This window comes from Chaetomium globosum, genomic scaffold (assembly GCF_000143365.1).
Source record: "Chaetomium globosum CBS 148.51 scaffold_3 genomic scaffold, whole genome shotgun sequence".
Classification (NCBI taxonomy): Eukaryota; Fungi; Ascomycota; class Sordariomycetes; order Sordariales; family Chaetomiaceae; genus Chaetomium; species Chaetomium globosum.
The window spans coordinates 283,429-297,678 of record NT_165978.1 but is presented as its reverse complement, the minus strand read 5'-3'; the positions used below and the strand labels follow the sequence as shown (position 1 = coordinate 297,678).

The following is a 14,250-nucleotide window of genomic DNA, read 5'->3' as shown; positions in this document are numbered from 1 at the left end:
CCACAACCGTTCTGTGTCCCATAGTGGGCGCCGGTTTTCACCATTCCCAAGTGTAATCGCTAGCCTTGTTTTTCTTCCATTTATAGTTCACTGTGTGAGTGTGGGGTGCTGCATTCCCGTTTTTTTGTGGGTAGTGTGCTTTTATTTTCCTATTGGTAGAGGTTTTGGAAGCGAAGGATGAGGATTAAAGAGTGGGAGAGGGAGTACGAGGAGAACCCGTGGTGGAGGGAGCATGAGGAGGGGGGGTTGGCGTTTAGGCCGGTCGCGGGGAATGCGGTGTTCTGGGTGAATTTGCATGCGAATGACACGGGGGATATGCGGTTGGTTGGGGGGAGACATACGTGAAGATCGAGTCTTTGAGCGGGCGTCGCTCCTTTTTCGTCTTCCAGCTCCCTCCACGTGCGGGCGGCGGCCAGCGCAGCCTGGGCGTACACATGGCCGCCAAACGCAGCCTTGTGGAAGGTCGGCGAATCCTCCATGTCGAAATCGGATCCGGGGAGGTAGGCGGCTCTCGTCCCCATGAACCGCCGGGCCTCGCCGACTGACGGGAGCTTGACCAGCTCTAACGCCTCCTGCAGGGGCAGAGGTGGCCCCATGTCTGAGGGCATTGCGATTGTGGCTATTTGCACGTGGCAATGACGTGCCTTTCTACGTTCACGGAGACTTGCGTGAATTGAAGTGGCCTTCCCGACGAGTCCTCCCGGTGAGCGCCGTACTCCGCGCCAAGTAGCCCCTGAGTTTTGGCTGACAGCCTGGAATCCCACGGGTTACGCGTGGCAAAGGATTGAGTCTTAGTAATGACCGACCGACCGAGGTGAGAGAATGGAAACGTCGAAACAGGGAGCAAGTGGTGTCTACCGTGTACACAGTATATCGACCCCGGATCACTTCACCCGGCCGGGAGTCAACAACGATTGTTGTTGTTGAGGCTGGTTGAGAGCCATCAGCCCGGACGGGGATCCACTTCGGTATTTCCGGCTATGGACGGCGCCCGGCTCCATCCTGTGCCGAGGCATCCACGTGATGGACTCCCGACGGTCCCAGGTACGACGTCGTGCAAAACCAACGATTTGTTGAACTGGCCGTGGAAGCAGCCGTGATTTTTCCTTAAATTCCGAGAACTCGCACTTGCACACCTTTCTTCGCTTGGCTTTGGATGCCGCCGATTCAGGGGCCATATCCGGCAGGTCAAGACGGCGATCAGAGTCTCCTCGAGTCCTGCATGATGTTGGACATCCGCGATATCGGAGATGTGATTTTCTCTCTGCAGGACGAAACAACTTTTTTTTTCTTCCTGGGCTTTCGTCGCTATTTTAAGTCCAATGAGCTGGTCAATGTTGGCGGAGGTTGCTTTTTTGTTTGAGCCAAGCCTCCCTTGGCTCGTGTGGTGGAGCAGAAACCCCCACACTCTTAGCCCCACTCATCTAAAATCCTCAACAGTGGGGGTCAGTTTCCCCAGACGCGGCCCCCACGGCCCCAGTTGGAACCCCAGCCGTCATCCGAAAAGGAGGGTTGGACAACTGCAACATGAGAATTTAACCTAGTCGTGAGTGGTGGAAAATGTGAGCCTCAACCAGACTCTCGACAATTTACTTGATTGGAGAAACACGGAACGCCGCTCTCTTTGATGGAACGGTTTCACGAGCTTTTGGGTCCGCCCGTTACTTTGCTGCAACGACAAGCGGGGTTCTGTACTGGCTGCAACCCGCTCGCATGGATCCAAGCCGTGTCATCCCTGGTTTTCCGGTTACCGGCACTCTCGGGATGCTGTTGCTTGGGAGCAACCCGGGGCGGTGCTATTCTCGTCATGGAAGACAACGAGAAGCTTCAGGTTCACTGCAAAGAAACGCATGAATCACGGATTATTCTCCGATGCTTCGGAGCTTTCCATGCTGCTGCACAAAATGTTTTGATGGAGTTAAATCAATGGCCGAGACGTGAAACAGCCCATCTTAAACTTGCTTAATTGGCACTTTTTCCTGAGTATTGGCTCTACGTGGTTTGATAAACCTCACGTATTGGCAGAAAAGAAACTATGGACGGGGTCTAGAAGGTGTGCTAATTCAAAAGTGAAACATGAAGGATGTCAATTGCATACAGGCATGCCAACGATCATGATGTGCCGCACCACTGGGGGGGATATTGAAGTGTTGTCATTTCTCTTTACGAATACAACAAGAACATTGGATGAGAGACATAACTCCAATCCGATGGAGCGGCCCGAATAGAGACGCCCATCCCCATTCTATTTCATCGTTTTCGGCTACTTATTGACAACCCGGGGAACTGGATCCCGAAGCCAGCCATCGTCCTCGCAGTATCTCATAACCATACGCCGCCCAGTTAACTAAGCGTGACGTGAATGGTCACAATTTAACCACTCACCGCTGGCATGCGTTCAAGTAGCCACTCAGCCTTCCATTAAGTTTGGAGTGTCGTTCCTCGATGACGATAGAACGACGCCACAACCACCAAACCACTCGCGCTCTGAAACATTGAGTTCAAATTGCTGCCCGACGGCGTTCGGGTGCAGCAATTGCCGCGAGAACGGTTGGCGAGCCAGGCCCCTTCGTTCTGCGGTTGTGCCGTTTGGGAAGTGGTCTGACGTACCAAGGACGAGGGTGTTGCGTTTTCGGGGGGTCACGCGGCGCACGACTATCAAATAGGCGGCGCCTGGTGAATGGCTGATCTTAGCGAGTGTGCGACCACCGGCCCTCGAATCGGCACGTTTTGAAGAAGGGAATTGGCCCTGCAACCCGAGTCTATTTTATCCAAGTTGGGCTTGACCGGTCTCGGCCATCTTCATCCTTCTTGCAGCCACAAGAGCCGTCGCAACCCGCAGTCCTGAACCGGCAGGCAAGAGCGATCTGAGAACCGCGAATGAAGTCAATCAACAACAGCCTTCGCTTCGCTGAGGACAACACAGCATCGCATGGCGGGGACCTGTGGTCCGAGCTCTCATTTCAGCTCCGCGGAGGCCCTGCTGCTGCCTGTGGAGTCTAGCTGTGTGGTCCCTGTTGTGGTCCCGCTGGTCTTTCCCCGCAAAGCTCGAGCCGAGCAGATCTGGGGACAATTCCTCAGGGGGCGGAAAGCTCCGCGCAACATTTCAACATCCAGCCGAACCCAACATTCTGGTTCGGCCGGGAATAACGTGATCCACGTGTCGCTGGACGGCGTCGGCAGGGGTGGTAAGGGCTCACCGGTTACCGCCTGCCGTCAGCCATCACACGAGTTTGCTGAGAAGCTTTAAGAACCATGTTCTCAAGGGCGAAGAGCTGAAAAGGGGAAGTTCCTCGTGGGAAAGAACCAGAGGCGAATTTGTGACAATTTGGGCGTCGTGCATGGACCAAGCAGTTCCAGGTTTAGGGCGGTTTGCGGGTCGGAGCCAGGGCCCTTGGGGGACAGGGATCTAGGCTGTTCGTGCCAGAAGCGCACCACTGCACACGAGGCTTTTTCCTCGAGCAGAAAAGCAAAGAACTGGCCCTGGGATTACGCCAAGCCAATTCAACAAGTGGTTGCTTCCCTTTCGGTGACCTTTTTGGCCAACTGTTGCCGCTCATTTGTTAATGATTCTTTGCAATTTGCTGTTTTTATGGCCATGAAACAGTGTATTGTGTGACATTGGGTTTCCGTCCCTCCCTCCCACAAGCACTCGTTCCAAGCCCGTCATCGAAGGTGTACAAAGTACCATTGTTTCTGCCGAGTTCGAGTGGACTGCAAGTCTTCTGACGATCTTCAGTGAGGCTCTCAATCTGCTCTGCCGGCTTGGCACATTCTCTCCGCATTTCGGCCCCTTCCACTTTTCATCATCCGACGTCCGCCGCTCAGTGCCGTTTCCCCGCTACTTTGTCGAGCTTGTCCAGTCCCGAGCCCAGATTTCCCAGTCTGTCACTGTCGTCGTCCAACTGGACGAAACCCAACTGCGAATGCTTGCCCCGGCGTCCAGCTCTTCCGACGCCACCAACCCGCTCAACCAGTCAGCACAGCTTTCCTTCGCCTTCGACCCCAGAAAGTTCCCACCTCCATCCCCAGAATTTCCTTTCTTGGGACCAGCTGCCATGCAACCCTGCCTCTGACTGGGCACCCTTGGACGTCACCCACACTAGCGCCCTGCGAGTGGTCTTTGGAGGAGCATTCTCCCCCAGGTTCCGCCCCTCAAACCAGATCGTCGACTTCTCCACTTGACACCGGCCGGCTGGTTCCCCATCTGGTCCCCCCCATTTCCAATAAATACATGTTGGGCTGAGAGCACGCGCTGGTTTCCATCCCACTCTGCTTGCCTCTTTCCTCCACGCGCCCCTTCCCGACTGCCTGGAACCCCCGCGTCCTTCGCCGATCGAGACGTGGGTAACAAAGCCTCCTCTACTGTCAGCTTCAATAATTCTTTCGCGGCTTCCATTGAGGTGACGGACGGTCCGCTCACCTCGCCCTAGTCTTCCGGCTGGAGCAACGCCCCCAATCAACTTCGGCATGCTTCATTCACCCCTACCTTCCCGTGTCCTAAGGAATCTTTCCGCTTTGGACTTTTCACCCCCCCCGCCCGGTTCTTGGCCTCCAGAACCGCTGAATATGCGCTAAGCCGACACCGAGGATCACCCCTAGTATCAGGAGGATTTGGACTGGGTTTTTGTTTGGTTAGAAGGCGAGGAGAAGACTGACATGGGTGTCCAACTCGAACACCTCGGCCAGAGTCTCGAGCAGTACGGACCATGGCACTTTGGGGATGCCCAGTTCGAGGACGGCCACCGTGCCGAGCTCGAAGCGGCGCTCTTGCAGACGGCTACCATCTCCGGCTTGGGTGACAGACTGCTGGAGATCTCAAAGGGGAGCAGATCGGGAAGCCAAAGCTCGGCTCGTCTCGAGCTGAAGCTCAAGGTGAAGCCCACACCTCCGGGCTCGCCGGCGCGGACCGCATCCGGGGCATCTACCCCGGTCACTCCTACTAGGAGAGATGTGTCCCTCTTCCATCGGCGCTGGACCCATCCTTAAACCTTCCCCCAACTCGCCGCCTCAAAAGCGCCGGTTGTGACCTTTCCCCTCGCAGTGCCGTCTTCGCACTCCGGGCCTTGCCTCAAACGTCGCCGGCCGGATACGGATTATCGATGGCCCTGGAACGTCGTCAACGACATACAAGAAGCGGCGGCTCCTCCGCCATCTCATCACCTCGCGCCTCTCGCAGCCGTTCTCTCTCCCCGCCACCCATATCCTCAACCGGGAGGCGGTCACTTCCGGCGACAAACGCTTCCTCAAACTCACGGCCATCATGTCGGCGCGGCGTCTCAACAGCGCCGTGGTCGCTTCGCCTCAGGCCCCGTGCCCTCCGCAGCAGCCCAACCCGTCGACCTGGCTCCATCGCGCAGCCTTGCTCAACAGCCTCCGCAGTCGGGTGTACGCCACAGCCGCCGAGCGCGCCAACATGCCCGTCCCGGACCTGGCCGCCAAAACCGCCGTTTTCCAGCAGAGCCACGGCTCGACAACGGCATTCGTCGGCGGCCGCTACCTCATCACCACACCCAATCCCAATAACCACCCCACCCACGCACCGCCCCACCGGCGACCACCCCTTCCCGGATCCCCACAGCCACACTCGAGCTTCCGCCCGTCGGGTCCCGGCAACCACCACAGCCACGGCAACGGCCCGATCCACATCCACCAACACCCCACCCACGCGGGTCTCACCACCGGCCACCACCACCACCACCACCACCACCACGCACCCAAAACCTGCCTGCGCATCCCCTCCCCCACGCTCCGCCCTCTCCGCTCGCCCGAGCTTCGCGTAACCCGGCCGCTGATTCCGCTCGAAGACATTGAGCCGCTGTACGACGAGTCCTCGGACGACGGCATGGCTTTTCCCACGTCGGAGCTCGAGAGTCGGTATGTGTACGATGATGAGGATGACGATTGGGGATGGCCGAGGGGGGTGGGGGGGGTGTATGCGGATTTTAGTGTTTATTTTTTGGTGGGGGGTGGGGGGTGGTAACGGGGAAAGATGGGGAGGCGGGTGGTGATTGGGGATGAGGAGGGGGATGGGCTGGGGAGGGGATTGCTTTGAGGATTATATGGATGATTTGGATGGGATTCCGTGGGGGGGGTGGGGGTTGAAGCCGGCCGTTGTTATTGTTGCCTGCTTACTCGACCTTGGTGGAAGTTTGAAGTTGGCGAAGGGGGTTGCCATTGGGCTTGGTGGGGAGGGGAGGGGATTCGCTTTGCCGGTTCGACCGACTGTTGACTTGCTCGGGCGTGGTTATGTATGGCGGAGGATAATGGTGGGGGGAGGTTTTGGCGGGAAGGATAATATCGCTGGGAGGGTATTTGTGGAACCATGTTTTGCGATGGTAAGTATCTACTGGTTCGTCGTGTCTTGTCTTGGTGGGCTGGAGTTTGACGGCATCGGGACTGCGACTGGGAGGGAGGACATCTACTTGTATCAGCGGCATCACGGCGGATGGCGGCAATCTGATTTTATGCGTGTTTGGCTGTTTTGGATTTTGCATGGGGAGCATGGTGTATTTCTTTGTTGAGTCGTCCTTGGGTGTTGCAGTTGAGAGTGGAGGGTATTGGGTATTGCGAGAAAAAAGATGGCTTTGAGAGAAAGACAGACAGAAGGAGAGCAGACAGGCAGAACATACACGGTCGAAAAATAAAAATAACTATCCATGTCTGTGTGTTGTTGTGATGTCCGAGCTGTGTAACACAGACCTCGATTGCCTCGTGTCTGCCCTGTTCAGAGTCAGCTTGGGTTCAGGGGTTGAGGTCACGTCACTCTGCATGGCATAGGATCCCTGGCGGGGTTTGCAGGCACATACAGACCCCACAACCCCACGCGACCCCTCGAGATGAGAGATAAGATGCGATTGCCCTGTGTTTTATTTTAACTTTAGCTTATCCTCTTTCCTCCACACAACACAGTCTTTGAACAGTTACTGTTTGATATTGCGCCTTTCCGCCTCCGACCTCCCAACCAACCCGACGACGGAACCCACAAAACCCAACCCAAACCAACAGCACAACTTCCACTCAACACAACACAACACGACTCAATCAACCCTCACCATGACCTCCGCATCCACCACCACTACCACTACCACCACCACCAACCCCCCTCCAACCACCACAACCACCACCACCCCCCCAACCCAACCCTCCCCATCCACCACCCCCCTCAACCCCACCGCAACCCCCTTCCTCCCCGCCATCACCTCCCTGCCCACCCTCTCCCCCACCGCCCTAACCGCCACCCTCGACCTGCTGTTCGAGCCCTCCGCCGACCTGCACGCGCTGGCGCTGCCCACCATGCGCACGCTATCGTTCGCCTCCTACCCGGACCTGATCGCCACGCTGAAGGCGCAGCTGCTGGAGGTGGCGGGGCAGGTGGTCGGGGATGAGGTGGGGAGGGGGGTGTTGTATGGCGTGTTGGGGAGTCATCCCCCGGTTGGGGGAGGGGAATTTGCCGAAGGGGAAGGGGGGGTTGAGTGTGTTGAGTGAGGGGGGAGCAGGGGCATTTTGGTTGGGGGGTGGGGGGGGAGGGGGAGGAGGAGTTGGGGAGGTTGAATCGGGAGTATGAGGGAAGGTTTCCGGGGTTGCGGTATGTGCTGTGGGTGAATGGGCGGCCGAGGGGGGAGGTGTTGAGGGATATGAGGGAGCGGATTGAGAGGGGGGATGTGAGGGCCCGAAGGAGAGGGCCGATTATTGAGGTGAGTTCGTTTTGGAGGGGAGGGAGGGGGTATTTATCTCCCTACACCCAGTCCCTGCCCCACAATCACGAGTGGAAAACTAACGACTGTTCAATGCCTAGGCCATGTGTGATATCGCCACCGATCGCGCGCGCAAATTGCTGCAAAAGTCAGCCGAGGAGGCGGTGGAGAATACCAAGAGCTGAGCGGTGCTGGCTGTAGACTCAAGGGGCCGTCTTGGGCCGCGGAGAAGCTGGGTTGGTGGAGAGACATGATCTCATCTGGTGACACCACCTTCAGCCCTGTACCTGTGTAATCCCTGATCGGATGATCCTCAGCCTCACCGCATTCCAATCCATGTTTCGGCAGTGGACCATTGGGACCCTTCTTGTTGAGTTCCGTTTATTAAGCGTTGTTTCATGTCAACTTAACAAACGCTCAACTCGGTTATAATACCATACTCCAAACAACCTTTAACCCAAATCTGCATAGGCTATCGCTACTAGAATGGCCGGCTTGCGTTGCACTTGAGTAGATATATCCAAAGCATCTTTTGGTCCGCTCGAGACTGTTAGTGCTGCGACCCCAACCGTAGACGGATGGCACCCTCTCCTTCCCTCACCGTCTGAGCAAGCGTTCCCCCACAGCTCCTTCGCGACCCAACCCCTAAAAGGCAGATCGACTCCGCGCGTCCTGTGGCCCTCTCGTTAGCGACGCATTTGATTCAAAACAGAACCAGATAAAGGCACAGCCGAACGTAACGCACCGAGATCTTCCTCTCCACCTCCCTCACCGAGCGATCCAGCTCCGCCGCGATCCTCTGCTTCTTGTCCCCCGGTAGCAGCTGATACCGCTCACAGAGATCTCCATCCACAACGCCCTTCGCCGGCTCATAGTACCCCCGATACGCGAGATGGTCGCGGCCGATCAGCGACGGTTCCTCGCCGCGCATGTGCTGCTCTAGCGCCAGGAAAAAGTCGGCATCCTCGCGCGTCACAAACGGCACGAACACGCCAACGGTGCCCTGGAACCCGCTCCATACGAGAACCTCCTGCCCGCCCACGACGAGGTGGGTTTTGGTGATGCCCGTCGGGATGTCCTGGGTGTGAAAGTGCGCCGTGAGCTGGAGCCGGTGCGGGGCGCCGTGGAGGTGCTCGCGGGCGTGGAGGAGACGGTGAGCCCCTGGCTCGTCGGCTTCGAGGCTGGCTTGCTGGGGCGTCCGTACGATCCAGAAGTTGCCGAACTTGTCGCCGCCCGCTACCGAGTCGTAGTCGACCATGGTCGTGCACGTTGTCCACCGCGCGATTGTGTCGTCGACAAACGGGATGAGTTGGTTGGACTCGGTCCTGTATGCAACCATGGCAACACCGTGTTGTACGTCGCCAACGACAATGCGGTTGCCCTGTGTCTGTAGCGAAACAATCAGACCCGGCACCACGTCGTTGGCTTGGGTCTTTCGAAGCATTTGCTTTAGGCCCAGATCGTATACCACCAGAGTTTTGCCAATTCCTGCGACCAGCCGACCTCGAAAGGCTTCTAGGGCTGTTGGCGGTTCTGTCGTCCCTGTTTTGTGAATGAGCTCGAGGTCCCGTCCGTCGTCATGAAAACGGTAGACATAACTGTAACCCCCGGACAACTGTCGCGGATTCAAAACCATGTCCCTCCCCGTACTAACAACCAAAAAGGACTCGTCGTCTTGGCTCGTAAACGATGCTATTGCCAGGCTTGCAGCTGCTTCGTTCTCTTGGAGATGGATGGTCCGGATGACCGTTTCGCCGATAGGGTCGACAATGCTTATGCATGAGGCCCATCGACCCTGTCCGCGGGGGTACCCGAACTGTTCAGGCGGGAGTATCTCTGCAACATGATCTGGCTTTTCCCCGCCTGGCGCTGTGGTACCTGCAGCTACTAATTGTGCACGCAGCTCTGGTGCGAGGGTGTTGTTTTCGGATTCGATCGTGTAGAACTACGGTCGGTTTGGGTGCTTGACTAGGTGCCGTGGCGTGTAGGTGAGCGGTACCGACTTGTGCGTCACGTTGTCATACAGGCTTTCGACGGAAAATATTCTACCGTCTCGCGAGTCAACCAGTGGGGAAGGACGTAAAGCAGGAAAGCCAGGAGATAGAGGACTTACCGAAGATGGTTTCCGTGGACTCCAATGATACCCTCCTCACACTGCTCGCTACTGAAGCTGCATCCCCAGTCCAGATTTCCGTAGCTAAGCGGGGTCACTAGAAAGCCTCTTGCTAGGTCAACATGGCCCAGCCAGGCCTTGGAACTGAGGGCCAAGACACGTGGTTTCTGCTTGACCGTGACCGGAAAGAGCCTGACAGGTCTGACGCCGAGGAACTTATAATTGGTATCTGTTAACGAACCTGTGTTTTCTTCCAGCACCGTTCGAAGGTAGACGCCGGAGTGCAGGCCAATGTGCAGATATGTCGTTTTCGCCATACCCGAAGAGTTTGAGCCACCAAGCAAGGAGTCGTCCATCGGTATAATGGCCAAGGCCGAGGGCGCCGCCGTGAGCGCCTGTACCGACCTGCTCTCGAGCGTCGATTCCGGATCCAAACTGAGGATCCTAATGGTACGGTCGTCGCATCCGACAGCTAAGAAGGAACTCCGCAGACGGCCTTCGGGGACTTGACCGAGGCTGAGACAAGTTACAGTCCCAGACATCTCCTCTCTCCCATCATACTCCGCAAGCGATCCATCGGCATCGTCGAGTTCGAAATAGATGATCTCTCCCGAGCTCAAAGCAACAGCGACTTGCCGTTGGTTTGTGGCAGTAGCCACTATGGTGCGGTGCTGGGGAGCCGGCCACTCGATGATCTGATCGCTGCTGCGGATATGGCGGATGCCCTTTGGGTGGACTTGGGCTAGACTATCGTCCCCTATTTGTTGAATAGCAAGCGTACTGACCGATGTGAGAAACCCCGAATCGCTGACCTGCTTTACTTCTTCCCCGATGCTCAAGACCAGCGTATCGGTGGATGAGGTCAGGATGATGTACGTGTCGTGTTTGTCCTGGCTTGTAAGCTTCGTCGTCCAGACAGCTGAGACTGTCCCCGGCAGTTCAGAAGCCACAATCTCATTGACCTCTAGCCCATGCCTCAAAATCCGAAAGTGGCTCCTTGTGCCGCTGCCACACGCGGAGTAGATTTGTGGCGCATCATCTCCTTCTCTCAGATTAACAACTCCGGAGGCCAAGATGGGGTTCATGGACTCGATGGTTTCCACCAAACTCAAGTTTCCCGAAGGTTGCGGGTCAAAGAAGACAGGGGCGATGTCTCTATTGCTATTGAATTCAACCTGGTCGTCTCCGAGCTGCTCGAACTGGTAGAGGTGGTGATTCTCAAACTCGCTGGCAACAAGCAAAAACCCGCTTTTGAGGATGCAGAGACTGCTCGCAACGGGAACAGTATCAAAGTACCTAAGTTTGATACAGTTTACCTCCCCTGTCAGATTGCCCTCACCGTCTTCCTGCATACCCAATGTTGCCTTGAATAGGTCGCCATCTTCGGTTTGTAGCAGGAAAAAGAATGCTTGGTGGTGGTATTAGCTTGGGAAACAGGTGGCCAGACAAAACCATCTGCTTACCCTTGGCGCTTCCGGCGAGACGAAATGCAGCAATAGATCTGATGGTGCCAAACAAATCCTGCGTGATCAGCGGTGATAACCTGCCCAAAGTCGCATCTTGGCGAAGGAGTGTGATCCGGGAGCCTGAAGCCGTGAGAATCTGCTGCTCCTTGGTGCCCGAGAATAGGCCGATGATGGCTTGGGTGGTGGCGGTAGGCGGTTGGATTGTGAGCGAGTACAAAATCATGTTCGAGGTGGTTGCCATGATGGCAGCTTGGTGTGTTGCCTGTGTCTTGACAACAGGACGCAGGGAGGCGGGCGAGCGTGAAGATGATCTTGTTTGTTTAGGCAGCAGAGCATCAATGTTGAAGCTGTCTTTGACCTTGGTGTTACATAGGGTGTATAGTGTGGTATCATCTTGTAACCGGCATCAGCTCAGCAGTCGCAAACAGGAGGTAGTTGTAAAAACATGGCTCATCCCCTTCATGATCGGCATCACCAAACACTTAGCTTGCTATCCTTGAAGTCTTTCCCATTTCCTCATCAGCCACCGCCATCATACTTCCATGCCGCATTCAACACACCCAAAAATCAGTCCACCGCCTCCTTGCGCGCTCTCCTACTCAAAATATGCTCTCTAAAAAGCCAGCCCAAGCCGACCGTCGGCCCAGGCCAACAAGCGCCACACTGACCAAACCCAAGCCAACAACCTCAACCCACCCCTCCCCCAGTATCCCCGCCGCCTTGAGATCCCAAAAACAGGTCCGCCATCCACGCCAGATGAGGCCCGGCCACAAACACCTGGTCCCACCGCAGAAACCGCACCACATACCCCGTCAGATCCCGCACCCCATCGTTCGGTAGCGCCAGCGCCGCGGCAGATGGGAGATGAGTATATGTACATACCATCGGAATGGGGTCCATCTCGTCGCGTGGCGGCGGGCCGACTCAAAGATCTGGATAGTCAGGAACACGCAGCGCATAGTTACCTACCTACCTGGATTGCACGCTTTAGTTTGCTCTCTCGTGGCCAGCCGCCCTCAAATATGGTGCCAACGGCGCTGCCATCACTGAGCGGAGATGGGTGTTTTTGGGACTCCTCTGAAGTATCATTTGATTCGGCCGTTGATTGTAAAGGACAGGTTACAGCGGTGCGGCGCGGGCTGGGGTGAACAAGAACACCAAGGATTGGGAACTGCGGCTGATATTTTGATCACATGAAATGGTTAGCAGATAGTCAGATAGTTGGCAACACGGCAGATAACGGATGGGGGGTTGCTCTTGTTGTGGCGTGCAGAGCAGCGGCTGAAGGAACAACAGGAGTGGTTGCCCAGAGACATAGTGAGACATGTCTCTACCTACTTGTAGACATCGCGAGACATGGATCGGCAAGCACATACTGTGAGTGTTTGACAACTCACAGCTCACAGACTAGCCGCTGGAGCCAAGTAAGTTAGGTACGATGGCTTCCATTCAAAATTGTTTAGGTGGCTATTTAATCCGTTTCCGCGTTTGGCGCCAAAAACGAAAACGAAGATGAAAAGAAAAAAAAGAAAGGCTTCGTCACAAATGCTATCTCATTACCTAACTGCCTAGTCAGTCAAAGATAATTAGCAGGATAAAGCAGTAGAATCTATTTTTATCTATCTGCGTTCGTAATTTAAAGGTTTAATACCAAATTCGCACGAAAATCGACCTGCAAGTTGTTTCTACCAGTTTGGTAGGACCAGTCCACTCCGTATTAGATCCCATCCCTTTCGCCCCGCCCTGAATTTGCTACGATAATTGAAACCTACTACCCATAACAGCAGCGTAATGAAGGGCGAGCAATCGTCTTCGCAGAATGTTGGGGGGTTTACCATCACATCGCTCTCACAAGCTATAGTTGGCGGTACCACCTACCTACTTCAACGATGCAACTGAAGATTGTAAAGAGAACCTGGGAGTTAGGGAACCCGCCTCAAGCCTAAGCCCGACGCCAGAACGGCGTTACGCTCGGAAGCCTTGATGTTTTCGCTGCAATATTACCTACTCGAATTGACTACTTCCTTCTTAGGTTTACTCTTCCCTCGGTGGGGTTACCTTGTCTCTCAAGGCTTTTTTGGTTTGATAGGAGTTAACTCGCGTGTTTCGGTGATTGTCGGATCGCAGCTTTCGTCTAGCAATCTGAACTGGGGTCGGTTACCCCTGAAGGCGGCTTTCCTTTTTCTTTTTTCTTGGACTGGCAGGGCTGGCTACCCTCGGTGGGGGTGCGGGACCCCTTGAAGCTCGACTTGAGGCGCCAACTAACTCATGAGAGAATCAAAAACACAGCTCGTCACTTGGTATCTTCCAGACTGTGGATGTCGATGACCTCAATCGCCAAGCCAACGTACTTGGGCACGTTGCACGTTTGCCATTCACGCCCTGGCCTGACTGATTTAGGCGGCTTGGGATTCGGTAGAAGAGCGGTGAGCGAGCCTGGGCCAAAGCCGACTTGATCACAGTCACGACTGGCATCCCTAGGACTGGCATGTCTTACACTTTTGCACTGAAGCTCACCTATCCATCATTGATCTCAGCTCTTGGCCCTGTTGGCCATTCATTGCTGGCGCGAACTTGACCAGGAAAGGAAGCGAGGAGAGTCAAAAACCAGGGTCCATTGACTAACCTTAAACGCTTAGCTGCCGCGTCAGGACAAGGGTCGTAGGGTCCTGATCGCTCCCGGATCGCCGAGGGAGCGGGCCGGTCACAATCGGCTACTGCACGCCGTGCATGTTTGTCTCATTCTTCAAATGGGGATCACGATGGGGTGCTTTTGGAGGTTTGGATCGCCCATGCACGCCTGACGGGCGCGCTTGCGACAGGTCCCCAACGCAGCTGAGCTGAGTCCTGCCAAGAAGATCTTCAGAAGACGACATCCGAATGTCGGGCCCTAGGGGAGACATCGTACACGTTGACTAACACCAGGAGTTCTAACTTGCGAGGCCTTACTCATGTCATCATCAGGATATCAGCT

The 14,250-nt window shown here is 55.7% G+C and overlaps 3 protein-coding genes across 3 annotated transcripts; 1 reads left to right on the top strand and 2 right to left on the bottom strand.

Annotated features, from left to right (window-relative positions):
* Positions 1 to 87: 87 nt before the first annotated feature.
* On the bottom strand, positions 88 to 608 carry CHGG_05361 (uncharacterized protein; the record flags this gene model as incomplete). The annotated part of the gene is made up of 2 exons (XM_001221455.1): positions 88 to 108; positions 342 to 608. The coding sequence occupies 2 exons, from the start codon at positions 606 to 608 to the stop codon at positions 88 to 90; spliced, it is 288 nt and encodes a 95-aa protein (XP_001221456.1).
* A 4,051-nt stretch (positions 609 to 4,659) lies between these two features.
* On the top strand, positions 4,660 to 5,983 carry CHGG_05360 (uncharacterized protein; the record flags this gene model as incomplete). The annotated part of the gene is made up of 2 exons (XM_001221454.1): positions 4,660 to 4,932; positions 5,045 to 5,983. 2 exons carry the CDS (start codon positions 4,660 to 4,662, stop codon positions 5,981 to 5,983), a joined length of 1,212 nt encoding a protein of 403 aa, XP_001221455.1.
* A 1,804-nt stretch (positions 5,984 to 7,787) lies between these two features.
* On the bottom strand, positions 7,788 to 11,517 carry CHGG_05359 (uncharacterized protein; the record flags this gene model as incomplete). Its single annotated transcript, XM_001221453.1, has 5 exons — positions 7,788 to 8,063; positions 8,443 to 9,642; positions 9,909 to 10,039; positions 10,130 to 11,218; positions 11,274 to 11,517. The coding sequence occupies 5 exons, from the start codon at positions 11,515 to 11,517 to the stop codon at positions 7,788 to 7,790; spliced, it is 2,940 nt and encodes a 979-aa protein (XP_001221454.1).
* Positions 11,518 to 14,250: the final 2,733 nt, after the last annotated feature.